Raw genomic sequence first — 15603 nt, forward strand, 5'->3', positions numbered from 1 at the left:
CGTAAAATAATATAAAATGCAATTAAAGTAAATAAAATCTTGAATTAAAGTAAATAAACATTTTCATATATGTAATGAAAATTTTGAATTTTGTAAGTTTAAAGTGATATAATTTTAATATTATCCTATTATCAAAAGTGTTGTATCGCAGAGGGCGATATCATAGAACCGGTATTGAGAATACCACATTGCCCTATTCTCAGTCATTCCGAATATTTGATTTAAAAAAATTTACATTTATTTTTTACTAAGCATTAAAAGAGATCTGACATAATTTATTATATGATTTTAATGTGAATTCTTATGCAAATAGTAAAAATTAATTTCTAATAAAAATGGGAACTGTTCATGCGAAGGTACACACTTATTATTAGAAAATTACAGAATAACCTAAAATTAAAACCATTAATTTGCTGCATGAGTAATTTCTAATAATAATATTTAACATCGTTATTTTAAATTTAATAATTGTGTTAAATGTTCTATTAAATTTGAGCATTCCTTTCTTTATTATACAGGTTGTCATTGTACATTTAGTGAATTTTTGCAAGTTACTATTTAATTAAATTTTGTCCGTTAATGTTTCGCGTGTTTTGTCATTTCAGGAATCAAATATGTTTAGAAATACAAACGAATCTTCAAATAATGAAAGACAAAATTTCAAAAAAGATAATCCTGTAAGTAATATACATATATTTTGACTTAAAATTTATTCAATATAAAAGCAATATTTTAAATATATTTTTTATGATTAACGATCTTTCTTAGTCTTCACATATTCATGAGAAGATGAATTTACTTGAAAAAAGGAAAGAGAAATCCATTGATCTTCATTCAGTGAAGGTACACTCATTAATATAAACATAAAACATTAATTTTATTTATATAAATTATTAATTTCTAAGTCTTGATATTTTGTAAACTAGGCAAGAGTTGATAGAATACACGTAGATGGACTCATAAGAACAAAAGATGACATAATAAAAGCCCAAGTAACAGAATTGTTTAAAGCTGAAGATTTTTATGATATTATTTTACGTGCCTATAAAGTGAGAGAAAAATTGCAAGGTTTAGGATGTTTTGGGAATATTGGAATTTACATTGATACCAGTCAAGGTCCTCATGCTACCCCAGAAGGCGTTGAAGTGGGTCTATATAATTACACACTAATTCAACAAAAAATAAGTAATTTCTCAGATTTAATTCATTCCAGTTCACTCATGAATCATTTCTCTAAAAGTTAGCATGTACTTGTATGAGAGACTTTAAATCAAGTTCTTTTTCAGGTCACTTTTATAGTACATGAAATGAGACGTCTAACAGGTGGAATTAGCACTATGGTTGGAAATAATGAAGGTTCAGTTATTATTCAAGGAAAAGCACCCAATTTATTTGGAAGAGGAGAACGTCTTCAGATGGAATACTCTTATGGTTCAAAAAGTTCAACTAATATAAGTATATCTGCTGTTAAACCATTTATAGGCAGCTGGCATCATAAAGTGTATGTAAAATTATTCCATTTTAAAGATTAATGTTATAAAATACAGTTAATATATAATTTAACTTTTTTTACAGATTAACTGGCAGTGTATTTAACACATCAAATAGGTTCCCATGGTCTGGTTTTAGTCAATGTGATAAAGGTTTATTATTAGATATTGCTTTTAACACAGATGGGGCAGGTATACTGAAGCATAATTTACAATATGAAGCTACATATAGGGAGATTATTTCGTCCAAACAAGCGTCGTTTCGCGTTAGAGAACAATGCGGTCCAAATTTGAAATCTGCGCTGCGACATATTTGTTCCATCGATAAAAGAGACTCGTTAATATTTCCTACTATGGGAAGTCTCGTACAATTTTCGACAGAAGTAGCTGGTCTCGGAGGAGATATTGGATTTGTTAAAAATGAACTTATCATGCAAACTAATTGGACGCCTCATGAATATGCAGCAAGTATTTTTTAACTCAGAAATAGATTAGACTTTTGAATGATTTATCTTCTGTACAATTTATCTGATTATAGAAATTTCATTAGACCTTCCAGCTGGGTTTTCAATCTGGATTGCTTCGAGGAATCAGCAATGATATGAAAATAAATATCGCCGATCAATTTTTCTTGGGTGGACCATTGAATCTTAGAGGATTCGATATGAGAGGTTGTGGACCTCGCCACGATGGAAATTCAATTGGAGGCGATGTATATTGGGCACTTGCGCTTCATTTATACACACCACTGCCATTTAGACCCGGTCGTCACGGTTTCGGTGATTTGTTTAGGTTACATGGTTTCATCAATGGTGGAAATGTATCAAATTTCACTTTCAAATTTGGTACGACATTAAAAATTTTGAAATATCTTTTTTTATCTTCATTTTCAATCATCTTTGAAGTTACAAAAATAAGTAATTTTTTGTTATTTGCAGCGAATGATTATAAGGAAAATATGAAAATTTTTAAGGAAAATGTTCGTTGTGCAGTTGGCGGGGGTATTGCGATGAAACTTGGAGATATAGCGAGAGTAGAATTAAACTTAGTTATGCCTTTGTTATTTGTCAGAAGCGATGTATTGCAACAATTTCAATTCGGGCTTGGATTGCAGTACTTATAAATAACTTTTTGGGATAGTAAATTGTATATTCTATACTATTTTTATGTCAATCGTACGCATTTAATGTAAAATAAATTACGATTATAAATTTATTATTCTTATGAAGAATACATTCTAATGCCATTAGAGATAAGTATTAGCAAAAAGCATTTCAAATAAGAGCTAATCCAAACGTATTTTCGGAATTTTTTTACATTTTATTATATTACAATTGTTTACATAAGATGAGCACATATATTTCCTAGTTTGCATCAAGTACGAAACCAACTACAATTTTCTGCGAAAAGATTGCATCAAAGTATGATGAATCAGTTTATTATAATGCATACTTGTTTGAAATGATTGATTACATAGTATGGTTTGTCTATATTTTTGAATATTTAAGTGTAATCAATAATAAATAAGATATAAATAAAATGCATATGTTATTTTTCAATATCAGATGTTATCAAGGACATATCTTGCAAAATTGGATTTACTTATAGACTTTTATCTTTCGTGAATTGATAGTGTAAATGTGAATCGTTGTGACAGACAGCGCCCCTGCGATAAATGAGTTATAAATGACCCATGCAGTAACCAGTTGAAAATGGCCGCTTAGAAGTTATAGTTCAAATGTGTGTTATAATAATGCGTCATTTTACAATGGAACCCTCCGAAATTATTAAAAAATTAAAGCGAAATATTGTATCTGAAGTAACGAAGTTTATCGAATACCCATTGTTAAAGCATAGAAAGTGTGGTACAGGAAAAAATCAGTTGTCATATTGCGAACAAAATATCCTACGTGATTGTGGTTGTCGCGATTGTGGAGGCTATCTTTGTTGTATGTTGAGTGAAAGAAAATAATATCTTGTAGAATTGTATTATCATGTTTAATATTAAAATTATAATGATGCCATTATGATCATACGGAAGTAATCTGAGTAATTCTTCAAATTTGGATATGCTGTTATTTAATAATCTATTATCTTAATTAATATTTGGAGTGTGCGCGATAAATTCACGATGTCCCTATCGTGATTATAAACGTTATATACATTGATTTCAAGCGTGTTTTTGAAAATACAAAAATGGAATATGACATTTTTTGTCAATTAATTAAATATTGAGTATCGAAATGATAAAATTACATATATTATAAAATATGAATTCCTTTTTACATTGGAAATTAATATACATAATTTATCGAAAATCTAACGATCATGATTATCGAATGTTTTCTTGTAAAGTTTTAGAAAACATTTGATAATTTGCAAAATTTGACATATTGTCATTTTGTCATGTTATAATCAAGTTTAAATTTATTTATTAATAATTAGCAGCTTTTAGCATTTTAGAAACACTGTTTAAAAATGGTTTGCTAACTATGAAAGATAACTATAAAATTATTGCTTTTACAGTTAGCAAACCATTTTTAAACAGTGTTTCTAAAATGCTAAATTTGATTTTGTAGCTAAACAAAGAAGATTTATGAGAACAGGAAGAGGTTGTCGAAAAGTACCATTGTGTTGAATAATGTATGTATAATTAAATGTATATCATATAATATTTCAAAAATCTGAATTTGTCTTTTAAATTCAATGTTTTTTTTTTTAGCAGAAATTTTGCTTCATTGTTAAGCATGTGTTCTATGCAGAGTTTACCTGCAGATACAGGTACAATGGAAAAAATGTATTCGATGAACGATACATTGAATGGACACACAAACATGCATAGCCCAAAGAAAGAAAACATGTTTCACAGTGTTATCAATGCTTTGAACGTACTTTGGGGACAATTTTCTAAAGTTCCTGCTTCATTCATAGCAAGTATTAATTATCCGTTGTCTGTAACAGTTGTAAACAATGAAATTTCACACGACTTTTTTAAGAATCTGACAGGTAAAATGGAACCATTAAATACCAATAATGTGTACATCTCCAATGGCGAGATCAAAGAATCTTTAGATGTTGTCGAGAGTATTCATAATGATGTATTTGATGAAAAGAAATCATACATATGCAAAATTTTTAATAAAAATACAAAAGATAATTTAAAATTTAGCTATGAATGTATTGGTAGCAAGAACAAAGATGCAGAGAGATCTGATGAGAAGGAATCAGTCATTCATAAAGATGTTAGATGTAATACAAATAATTCTAATTATTTAATATCACTTCAAAATTCGAACAAAACAAGTGAGGAGGAATTGTTTGAATACATTTGTTCTGGTATAAACACGAAGGAAATGAGTGCTATGGAAAATTGTTATAATTTTGAAGACACATACAATAAGGATATGCCCGAAAAAAAACAATGTTTTAATTGTATTAGTAATAGTGTGGATGATAAGATTATTATAAATAAGGAAAACTCTTGTTCAACACCTAGTACAAATGCATTAAGTACACAGATAGTTCAACAAGCTGCAGTCCCTAATTTGTTCACAAATATGTTGCAAAAAGTCATTAGCAGTGTAACAGATAGATTTTGTAAAACAAACCTTGAATCAGACTTGAGTCCAAAACGATCATTCTCATCGAGGCAACGGAGGAAACTTAATATGGTGGCAATAGGTCGAGGACGGGGACGAGCAAAGTCGCAGCTTAGGCGTTCTGGAGTCAGCCAAACGAGACACAGAAAGGAACGTACTAAACATGATATTACAGTAGATATAGAAAACGATTTTAAATGCTGGCAAGAACTTGAAGAGTATGATGTAACAGAAATTCAGAAAACAGAAGAATCAGGAAATTTATATTTAGATGAAGCTACAGTAGATGCTGTACAATATATTATAGAAGAGACAGTGAGTCCTCTAACATATACGCTTGCCGATGTAGAGCCCAAAATTCAGAAACAAAAAACACGCAGAAACATTAATTGTGGTATATCTAGATTTTCTGCAAAAATGAGAAGTATACTCGAATGTCCAAAACAAACAGATACCTTTGATCACGATTTTGTTGAAAACAGATACGATTTGCAAAAGAATACATTTCGACCACGTTTAATATCAGAAAGTTCTATTGACTCAGAAGATAGTTACTGCATAGTATTTGAGACTGGTTCCGAAGTAACTTGCAAAAGTGATCTTGAATATAGCGAAGACAGTGAAGAGAGCGATGTAGATCAAACAAATGAAGATGACAAAATATTCAAAGATGAAATATCTGTATCTCCAATTCAAAAAGTAATTAATCGTTTACAACTTAAACTTTTTCCATTACAATTTTGTGAATTACCGTTTATTGAACCTTTTATTGTAACATTTTTATTATAGGTAAAATTTAATTTGAGTCCAGTAATTCATATAATGGTGCATTGGGACTATGCATACCGTGCAGCTCGAAAAGGTCCATGGGAAGAAATGGCGAGAGATAGAGACCGATTTAGAGGCCGAATAAATGCTATAGAACGTATTCTTAGTCCAATATTAACAGTACAGCACAGAACCCATATTTGGCATGAGCGATTTACACTTATTGAATAAAGTTGATATTCACCGTTCCTTCAAGGTAATTGTATCATTCAAAATTAATGTCATATAAGATAGAAGAAGAGATGATGTATTAAAGAAAAAGAAAATATGTATAATAAGTCTTCTAGGATGACAAAATAGGCTGTGAGTTACTAGTGTACGATGTCTGTGTTAAATTGCAATATATCCATTAGTGATGGAAGTAAATTTTGTTCTCTGTAATTATCTATATGATTGGTGTACTCTACGTACTTGTTTTCACTACAAATTTATAAATCTATAAGCTGTAAATTCTTATTTTTGGTTAGTCTGTTGCATATGTAAGCATATCAACAAGTGCTAAATTTTATGTCCTACTAGATATGGAAATTTCATATTGGATCATTTAATATAATTTGAGAAAAATGGGAACTTAAGTTATATAAGCATTTCTCTATTAATATTTCTCCAATATCTGATAACTGTTAATAAACAGCATAAGGTAACAGACTATATATATGTAAATAATGCATACATATATATTCTTGGTTAAATTATTTCATCTTATTTACCTAATGTATGAAATATGAAATTGAATTATACGTTAGTCATTAAATATATAAATAGATATCATTTTCGTTGTATGACAGAAAAATAAATTATCGAAAGTTACTAGTTATTCATGTTTCTTATATTTAATATACATCATTTCTTCATCTGTACAACTATTTTGTAATAAAGTCGAGACTTTTTCATAACATTTCCAATAATGTAATTATAAAATATGTACATTTTCTAAATACGAGATTAAGTCACATAAAATTACACGTAATCGTGACAATTTTGTTACACTTGTAATAGAGATTTAATTCTGTACGATATAATTAAATCCATTTCAAGTGGATATTAAATATTATATATAAATATAAAATGTTTGATATAATTACTCTTTTCTATTAGTTTAAATAATACAAAATTAGTAAATGTAAATGAAAAATGTCCACTCAATTTCGTTTTCAAATACGCAGCTTATGCACATCTGCCTTATTTATTAATATGCATTATTTATCTTTCATCTTTTTATTATAAAGATTTCGTATCATAATTTTATTTACGAATCTGAATATTTCTTATGGGTAACTATTGTATCGCGAATATTGGAATTAGGAAAAGACTATAACAAGCCAAAGCTACAATAAGTTATGAATTGAAATTCACAATCAGATCAAGATGGTATAAAATAAATTCTATTTCAGTTTTAATCATTATCTAATATCATATGTATTTATTTGTATTTAAAGATTTTATTTTTGATTGTAATTATATTAAATATGTATAGAAGACATTAACGAAAATATTTAATAAATAAATATTTAACTTATGTTCAAGTATATATTTACATAAATAATGCATATTTTATTCATAATTCAATTGAATGAACACAAATTTGTTTTTAATGCTTTTGAAGAAACATTAATTCATAAGTTTAGTTTCTGTTAAATTTAATTTGGACTAGGACAAAGAAAATTCTCCTTGCTAAACTTGTTATGTACTGTTAATAATATTTAAAATCAATTAGCAATTATTCTGCGTGTACATAACAAAAGTCAACGATATGTGTGACGCTATACGAAAAATCTGTATAATTAAATTATAATCTACTTTATAATAATCTTTCACTTACACTTATTTAACAACTTCTTTCTATTAGTTTAGAAATTATTTTAAGTTCTAATATGTAACATTACAAAAAAGGAGACTCGATCTTCACGCACGTAGTCGTCTATGTCTAACTTTTATCGAGGAAAATTGAAATGGTATTTTCACTTTGGAAATCAGAGTAATATTACGTATGTATTTAGTATATAAATATATGTATATATTCGATTGAATAAATACATTAATCTCTTTTACTATGGCTTATGAGATGTTTGGTCTGAAAAAATTTTCGGCACCTGTTTAGTAAAAATAATTTTCACTGTATATATGATACCCACTAACAGGAGTAAGACTTCAACTAACATTTCACGATTCTGATTAACATAATTTTCCATCAAACACCATTAAAGAAGGCTAGATTTTAACAAAATAAAATCTGACTCATGTAACAGAATAACAAACGCTTTGGTATGAGATTTTATCATTTAATTTTGGTCAGATACCAAATATGTATATACGTTTGCTGGTTTGGATTTAGATGCACTTCTTATTGTCACTAACATGACGTTATTAATTGCATATGCCAATGAGGGAGGACTGACAATGGTTCCGACACATTATTAGAGCCCCTGTCATGAGTAACTTGAGAAGTTTCTCAGAGTCTAACAATGAATGTAATAATACAATCCGAATTATGCCAAGGGCAAGTTACATGACTATAGAGTGTTTGATTGGTGGTCAGAAAATTAACGTTGCAGTTACGGATCCCGCTTCTTAATTGCCTACGGATTGTCCTACGAATTCATTTTGAAGAACAATGTCGTTTCGACACTGTAGCGTTTGGTTCCGATGGAACGGATACGATGGATATTTCTAACAGTACCGATACTTTTATGGCTAATGTACAGATGGTTCATTACAATTTTTTTAATTAGACAATATTTACTTTTTTACTAAACTATTTCCTTTTTTATTTCTTTCTTTTTTTTAAGAAATCAAATGTTGTATTTAAACCAATGATTCACAAATGAACGTGAAAGTGAATTACCAATGATGTCTAAATTAATTACTAACGTTAGAAAATTAGAAATACTAATGGTCATTCCAAGTAAAGTAATACGTATCATCAAAGGCGCAGCCTTGACAGTAGAAATAATAAGAGTGGAATAGTTTCATCCTTCAGCTGTTATATGTTTCTGACATTGAAGAACAGAAAAATATCTCGTGGGAAAGTTCCGTTGTTGTTCGTTCTATTCCACAGAAAATTATGTATTTTATCGTAATCTGTGTAGGTGCACTTTTTATTTGCGATAGATTTCTCGCGATTGGATAAGAAGGATACGCTCGAAAGATATCGAATTACATTTAATTACCGCGAGCGTATTAGTCCCAGTATAATTATGTTCCTGGAAGTTCGTTTCTTTACTAGGGTTCCGTTTCGTGCGCCGTTTAATGAATTATGACTCCATGGAATTGAATTACAACTACAGCATTAGAAATTTTGATCTTTTGCTGCGCTTTCTTTGTTCATAAGGTATAGCGCGCGTGATATAACGAAGAAACCTATTAAGCAGTAGAAGCGTAATGTGTTGCTCGAAGTGGTTAAATGATTTAACGCCTGCAGAATGAATGAAAACATGAGATAACGGAATATACCCGTGTTATAGCGTAGGTATTCTAGTCGGCATTTCATTTACGCAGGACGTTTCCCTGAAACCTCAAATATGTTTTTCAACACATTTTCACTAGGATTAATTCTATACAAAGTTTCTCAGGAAACAAATATCAGAGAAAGAGAAATTCCTTAGGAAATAAATGTAAAGGAAATTTCTCAAGAAATGAATAGTAGAGAAGTGTAATAGAATTCGCTCAATATGTGTGAATCAAATCTGTATAAAAAAATTTCTTATAGAAATTAAGATTTAATCGAAGCAAGAGATTACGATCTCTGCAATTTTATTAGTAGATAAATAATTTACAAGATCAAGGAAAATGACGACAAATACGATGACAACGACTCGCAACAGTATATTCATCATTGTCCAGGAAACGTGTCAAACATCTGCAGTGAAAAGAGCACCGAGGAGAGAAGGTGAACCGGAAGAGGATGGGCACGATTTTAACTGGATGGCTGGCGCAATAGAGAGGGCTACACCACGGACCATTGCAACACTGTAGTTTCTCGATGCGATGTAGAACGCGATGTGTTGTTGACACAACGTCGACAAACGTCGACCCTTGGTCAAATGATGAGTCGCTCGATTGCAAAAATACGAAATTATCCGGTGTCCGCTTCTTGGCTTTATGCTACGAAATTATTAAATTTTACAGAATTATCAGTAATTGTAATTAATTGCCAACGCAATTAATGTGGCCAATAACAGATAATGATACTAATAAAGTTCAAGGGAAGTTTCCTCAGTTGATGCAATATTTCTGTCTGACAACAGTAAACTTCAATTGTGTATCGCGAAAACTGAATTGGTAAACAAAGATATGGCAATTCTTAAATAAAGAAATAGTGAGTAATTATTTAAAATGTTGGACGAGGAGAAGTATATGTTATACTAGTCAGTTAAATGAATTCTCAGGTACGATGTCATGCTCTTTAAGCATCTACGAAAATAGTAAATCATATCGATAACGTAAGGTATAACGATACTCTTTATATTCCAATAAAAACAATTTGTTATACAATTTAGCGTTCCCTTCGTATATTGTTCCATATATTTCATAATCTGCTTTTTATTCTTTCAAATATCTCCTTAGTATTTCCCTTCCTCTCTAATTCTTTTTCCGTTATCTTTGCTTCGTTCTAACAACGACACGTTCGTTTCTTATCAGAATATACGGTACACATTTGAAACCAACACACGTCGCTTCTAACGCGTATTGCTAAATGCGGATTATCGTGACTTACGATTTCACGCGGCGTCTTTTCGTCTGCAGAGTGCAAACCTTTCGTCTCTAATGGAAAGAGAAGAAACGAAAATAGTCGTGAGTATTGGAGAATTATTCCACGCTATCTGCTTTCACCTTTTCACGATCGACGACGAGGACGGGAGACCGCGTATGACGCATATCTACGTTAGGTTCCGTGCGGTACGAGAAAATTTTAGAAGGCTTCTCGTTTGGCTAGATAATGTGCAGCGGTTGTCCCAGTTTTCTATGCCGACGATAAGATCTTCGTGCTCTGTAATAAGATATGGCCGTTTAATGTACGAAGCGAATCATCCATCGCCAACGAGAGCGTCGATCGCTGTTTATCCTCGACCAAATGATTGTCACTTCTGATATACTAATATACAGATTATGAATTTTTATGCATTTCTAGGAAATTTAAAGAATGCACATAGTACGCGAAAATCTGCACTTAATCCTGATTCAGCTCAATTTCCGGTCGACAACGGTCGTCAATCATCGCGAAGTTTCATCTAAATATCTAAAAAATGATAGAAATTTAGAAAACTTTAGAAACTTTAGAAAACGTTAAACCTTCTCGTTCACTCGTTATTTCTTTTTAATAAGTTGTTGGTGACTTAATAAGTCCTTTTACTAATAAATGGAAGGCTTGGAAAAATACGGTATCTCGTACGTAGAAATATAAAAAAAGGTCTTTAATATCCTTCTGCTGTTTCCGATTGTTAAAAATATCCGTATAAAAATAAGCGGTTCGTTATGTATGAATAATGCCGAATGGAGCAAATCGTCGACGCAAAAAGTTCGTATAAATCCTAGAATTTTATGCGTTATAAATCCGCCAAACCGAAGTTCCCTTTCACCGACGAGACATTTAGTCATATGTACTATATCTTAGATAGTGCACCGTGCACTTAAGCGAATATATGTAAGCACATTAACGACGAAATGAGAGATTTGACAGGTGTTTGTACATTTCTGTGCATATATGCACTGGTATAATTTAACTAGATCGGAACGTTATTCACATATGCGTTACGATGCAACGATATCCGGTTACGGAACTCTAAAACAATTACATCATCCGTATATCCGGCACGAAAGCACCTTTATGTGTTCCTCGTAGCGCAATATCAAAGGAAATTATAAAAATCCAGTTTTCCCCTTAGTTTCGAAATAGCAAAATAACAGGACATCTCATTTCTATAGAAATTTTTATACGAATTCTATTGTATATCGTTGTATACGCTACTGCTACAATTACCGCAATATTTGAATTAGAGCGATTTCGAAATTACTTAGGATCGCAAAGCAAGTCGTCTTGTTTTCCTCGCGATATAATGTTACAATAGAGACCGCAGGCGTGATCGGGGTCCACTTAATAAATCGTAATCAACAATACGATCTGGTTCGATTCTTTAGCTCAACCTTCGACAACAGCCACCTTCTCTGGAATACTTGAGAGCGCATTGTCGATGTTACTAAACCTCGCAGCAGATAACCGGTTGCAACACGAGTTGAACCTGACATTCCGGATTTACGACAATGTTTCGCACCACCATGGATGACTATAGCGACTCAGGCAGCCGATGCGTTTTTTCTTTAATAAAAAAATGTTACATATTATTACTTAATCACAGACTAAAAAATGAATGGAAATTTTCAACGAAATGCGAGTACATGTACTACGTCTAGCATGTAATTGTCCTCAAATGCAAATATCTATCGAAAATTCTTATTTGACGAATCGTCGCTGACGCGATAAACAGAGATATGTAGATACATATGCAAAATCATTTTTTTTGCGACTATGACTAAAACATTGCAACATGGGTAAGAAATTGTTTTATCCGTTTGAAGTATTACAAACAGTACACCTACTTTGTATGTTTTATATACTTTTGAGTATTATGCGTATTCTATGTGCATCCTGGCGTCTGTAAATTTGTCCAAATTTTTCCAAAAAACGCATATAAATTCGTAGTCCACCGATAAATATTTCAATAAATCGAAGAGGAGAACTCCCACTCCCAAATCGAAAGTAAACGACGTAGATCTATATAAGTGACACGATTGAAAGTGTTACGGCTCTTTTTCCTCAATTTCTGATAAATATGAAGATCATTTTGAACAGAGACGTTCCTCCCGCGTGTGATTCTCGTAAGGATGGTGTTAATGCAATTCTGTGGATCTTTCTCAGTTCTTCCAGAAACGTCCGTTATCAGCTACGAGAAGAAATCGTTGACGTCATTCTCTTTTTCGAAATTTGTATTTATTCGACGTCTTCGTCGAGAAATTTATACGACACGCAAGAAAGAAAATACAACGTGTGGGTGTTAAAAGAAGGCGACACTAAAGATATATGGTAGTGGGGCGGGAGACTATACACGTCTGCACACATTGTTATTACACCGAGCTTTATTTAAGGAAGTGAGAGACTTCGTGGCAGTATATGATAAAACACGTACAGGTTTCCGCTGCAGAGCTCTTCAAGCGACGAACTGCTGCTCAGTCTCGCTGACGGGTCAATATCAAAATCTCTCAGCTCCTATCATTCTTCGGGGACCTTCGTAAAAAGAAAGCTAAAAGAAATTCTAAAAGCTAATACGAAGGTCCGAAGCACTCCTTACGATGTAAGAATTCTTTGATAATTCACAGAACACGAAAATTACGAATATTAAAAAAAGCTATGAAAATATTATCATTATTGAACGCTCGAAGTAGAACCCTTGGAAAGAAAATGGTCCTACAGTAAAAAAAAAAAAAGGAAAAAAGAAAAACCGACGTGTTTCATGTGAAATTAAAAATTCCGATGGAAGATACTATTTTTCCAATCAGCATGATACCTTCAATACGTCATCCAACTACCGGGATTGTTTTCACAACTGTTCACCACGGTATATAATTGACGAATCGTGAAAACGTCCATCAATGCAGGTCGCTCCATCGACGATGAAGATATTCGTCGCCTGTTTCGTCATCTGGACGTTGATAAACCGAGAAATCGTACTCGCGAGCAGTGTCGAAGCACAGAATCAGGAAAATGATGGCCAAGTAGAGAACGTGGAACACATACTGCCGACTACGTTGGACGGTTTTTCGTACAAGAGCGATGGAAAGACAGGGGAACGAGTCGAGGCAGAGTCGTCATCGAGCAAAGAGACATTCGCGTCGAGTTTCTCCTCTTCGTCCGCGCGAACATCGTCGAAAAACGCGGCGTCATCGGCAGCGCTTTTGTCGGCGTTGAATGAGAAACTCGACATCGGCGAAGAGAAAGCGTCGTCAAAATTAAGAAGTGAACCTTCCAGCGAAGTTCTGATCGCCGATGGATCGCTTTCCAAGGAGAAATCTATCGGAGCTGAGATCAGCGAGGAATCGAGTTCTAAAGTCGAATCCAATTGGGAGAGCGTCAAGGAGGAATCGAACAGCGACGAACAGAACCGAATTGTTAAGACGTACGTGAAGAAAGGGCCGGTTAAGACCTGGAGCTGGAGCAGCGTGGGCAATGAGTCGCAGAGTTCCTCCAGCGAGGAAATTAAGCTTCTTAAAGAAGAAAAGTCTAAGGCGGAAGCTAGGGTCCAGTTGGAAGCGGAGGCACGAGCGAAGGCCGAGGCGGAGGCAGCGGAAGCTCGAAAGTTGTTGAAGTCCCAATTGAATGCCCTGAAACAGGCGCAAGCTAAAGCTCAGGCAGAAGCAGAGGCTCGAGCACAGGCAGAAGCATTGGCCGCGTCGGAATCCAAGGCTTTGGCTTCCGCTCGAGCAATAGCTAAGGCCAGTACCGAGGAAGCTGCACTGGCACAGGCGCAGGCGAAGGCAGAGCAACAAGCTCGTTCCGTACTGCAGACTAAACTCATTTCCATCCTCGACACGCGTAGTCATACCAACGTCGAAGAGGAAATCGTAATCACGGAAGAACTGAAGGAAAAGGCGAAGGCCTCGGTGGAAGCTTCTGTAGCCGCGAGCGTAGCTGCCAAAGAAGCTGCTAAATCGATCAGGATCGCGGCTATGTCTCGAACGAACGCCGCCCTTAAGGCTTTGTCGGCTCAGAAGGCCACCGTTATCCAGGCAATCGCTTCCGCCAACGCTAGAGCCGCGGCTAGCGCTTTGAGCGCCGCCCTCGAACAGGCTATAGTTTCTTCGAGAGCTGCGGCTTCTTTGCAAACGGAAGCTTACGCCATAGCTCATAAAGTCGTCCAGGCAGCTATGGCTGAAGGTGCTGCCTTGGACTATGCGAAATACAGAGCTGAAATACGCGAGAAAGCGATCGCGAAGGCGAAAGCCTCCGCGGAAGCGGCTGCCACTGCTGCTGCCGCTGCAGCTGCTGCTTCTAATCAATTGGCAAGTTCACAGGCGAGTAATCTGAATGCTGCTACCAACCTAGCTACAGCCCAAGCAACTGCGATTTCTAGAGCGGAAACCGCGTTGTTGAAAATGAATGCAGCGGCCAAGGAGGAGGCGGCCGCCATGGCGAGAGCAGATGTTGAAAGTGCTGCTCTTGAAGCTGCAACCGCGGCTCAAGCGAGTGCGCTTCAAGGTGTAAGGAACGGAATTGTGATAGGATTGGGTTCGTCCGCTACCAAGCTTAACGAGCAACAGGCTGTAGCATTGTGGGATGCAGCCGCCGAAGATGGGAAGAACCTAAAGATAACAGAGATATAAGAAGTAGCAAAAAGTTGGGATAGATGTAAAGGAGAGCGATGGTATTTTGATTTCTTTAGAGGAGCAATATGAAAAGTTATAAATATAACGTTGTAGCAATGTAGATCTTGTCTTTTATTCCCTTTGTCTCCTTTAAATTCCTTTGATTTCGTCCTCTCTTTTATAGAATTTATATAGAAGTCCATATATTACGGATAGAAGCAAAAGAGCAAAATTATTGTATATATTTTGATGTATGTTTTCTGATTTTTTAATTTTGTCAATAAAGCGTGTTACTATGACGATGCGGTAATCTATTTTACTTGCTGACC

The 15603-nt window shown here is 33.9% G+C and overlaps 3 protein-coding genes across 8 annotated transcripts; all 3 read left to right on the forward strand.

Moving 5' to 3' along the window:
- Positions 1 to 150: 150 nt before the first annotated feature.
- On the forward strand, positions 151 to 2705 carry LOC126921247 (sorting and assembly machinery component 50 homolog). 3 transcript variants are annotated; one of them, XM_050732659.1, is made up of 8 exons: positions 151 to 356; positions 606 to 677; positions 769 to 843; positions 927 to 1185; positions 1276 to 1501; positions 1576 to 1954; positions 2041 to 2335; positions 2429 to 2705. In XM_050732659.1, the coding sequence occupies exons 1-8, from the start codon at positions 336 to 338 to the stop codon at positions 2611 to 2613; spliced, it is 1512 nt and encodes a 503-aa protein (XP_050588616.1). In that variant the 5' UTR covers positions 151 to 335; the 3' UTR covers positions 2614 to 2705. The 3 variants fall into 3 exon arrangements, with proteins under 3 accessions (XP_050588616.1, XP_050588618.1, XP_050588617.1); XM_050732661.1 differs by having other exon boundaries at positions 152 to 356; positions 927 to 1145; positions 1287 to 1501; XM_050732660.1 differs by lacking the exon at positions 151 to 356 and adding an exon at positions 408 to 518.
- A 461-nt stretch (positions 2706 to 3166) lies between these two features.
- On the forward strand, positions 3167 to 10411 carry LOC126921242 (uncharacterized). Of its 4 annotated transcripts, XM_050732645.1 has the most exons (5): positions 3167 to 3439; positions 4070 to 4133; positions 4216 to 5788; positions 5879 to 6113; positions 9761 to 10411. In XM_050732645.1, the coding sequence occupies exons 3-4, from the start codon at positions 4238 to 4240 to the stop codon at positions 6086 to 6088; spliced, it is 1761 nt and encodes a 586-aa protein (XP_050588602.1). In that variant the 5' UTR covers positions 3167 to 3439; positions 4070 to 4133; positions 4216 to 4237; the 3' UTR covers positions 6089 to 6113; positions 9761 to 10411. The 4 variants fall into 4 exon arrangements, with proteins under 4 accessions (XP_050588602.1, XP_050588604.1, XP_050588603.1 ...); XM_050732647.1 differs by lacking the exon at positions 9761 to 10411 and having other exon boundaries at positions 3167 to 3539; positions 4213 to 5788; positions 5879 to 7968; XM_050732646.1 differs by lacking the exon at positions 9761 to 10411 and having other exon boundaries at positions 3167 to 3539; positions 5879 to 7968.
- A 299-nt stretch (positions 10412 to 10710) lies between these two features.
- On the forward strand, positions 10711 to 15573 carry LOC126921243 (nuclease SbcCD subunit C-like). Its single transcript, XM_050732649.1, has one exon. It carries the CDS (start codon positions 13565 to 13567, stop codon positions 15290 to 15292), a length of 1728 nt encoding a protein of 575 aa, XP_050588606.1. The 5' UTR covers positions 10711 to 13564; the 3' UTR covers positions 15293 to 15573.
- The last annotated feature ends 30 nt before the right edge of the window (positions 15574 to 15603 follow it).

Source organism: Bombus affinis, chromosome 10 (genome assembly GCF_024516045.1).
Source record: "Bombus affinis isolate iyBomAffi1 chromosome 10, iyBomAffi1.2, whole genome shotgun sequence".
NCBI classification, from domain to species: Eukaryota; Metazoa; Arthropoda; class Insecta; order Hymenoptera; family Apidae; genus Bombus; species Bombus affinis.

What these genes read in the sequence shown, in the direction of transcription:
- LOC126921247 (XM_050732659.1), top strand. Translation starts at nt 336, where the DNA reads ATGGGAACTGTTCATGCGAAG. An exon ending in TTGATCTTCATTCAGTGAAG is followed by an intron (nt 844 to 926) that starts GTACACTCATTA and finishes TTTGTAAACTAG; the next exon opens with GCAAGAGTTGATAGAATACA. An exon ending in AAATTTCACTTTCAAATTTG is followed by an intron (nt 2,336 to 2,428) that starts GTACGACATTAA and finishes TGTTATTTGCAG; the next exon opens with CGAATGATTATAAGGAAAAT.
- LOC126921242 (XM_050732645.1), top strand. Translation starts at nt 4,238, where the DNA reads ATGTGTTCTATGCAGAGTTTACCTGCAGATACAGGTACAATGGAAAAA. An exon ending in CTGTATCTCCAATTCAAAAA is followed by an intron (nt 5,789 to 5,878) that starts GTAATTAATCGT and finishes TTTTTATTATAG; the next exon opens with GTAAAATTTAATTTGAGTCC.
- LOC126921243 (XM_050732649.1), top strand. Translation starts at nt 13,565, where the DNA reads ATGCAGGTCGCTCCATCGACGATGAAGATATTCGTCGCCTGTTTCGTC.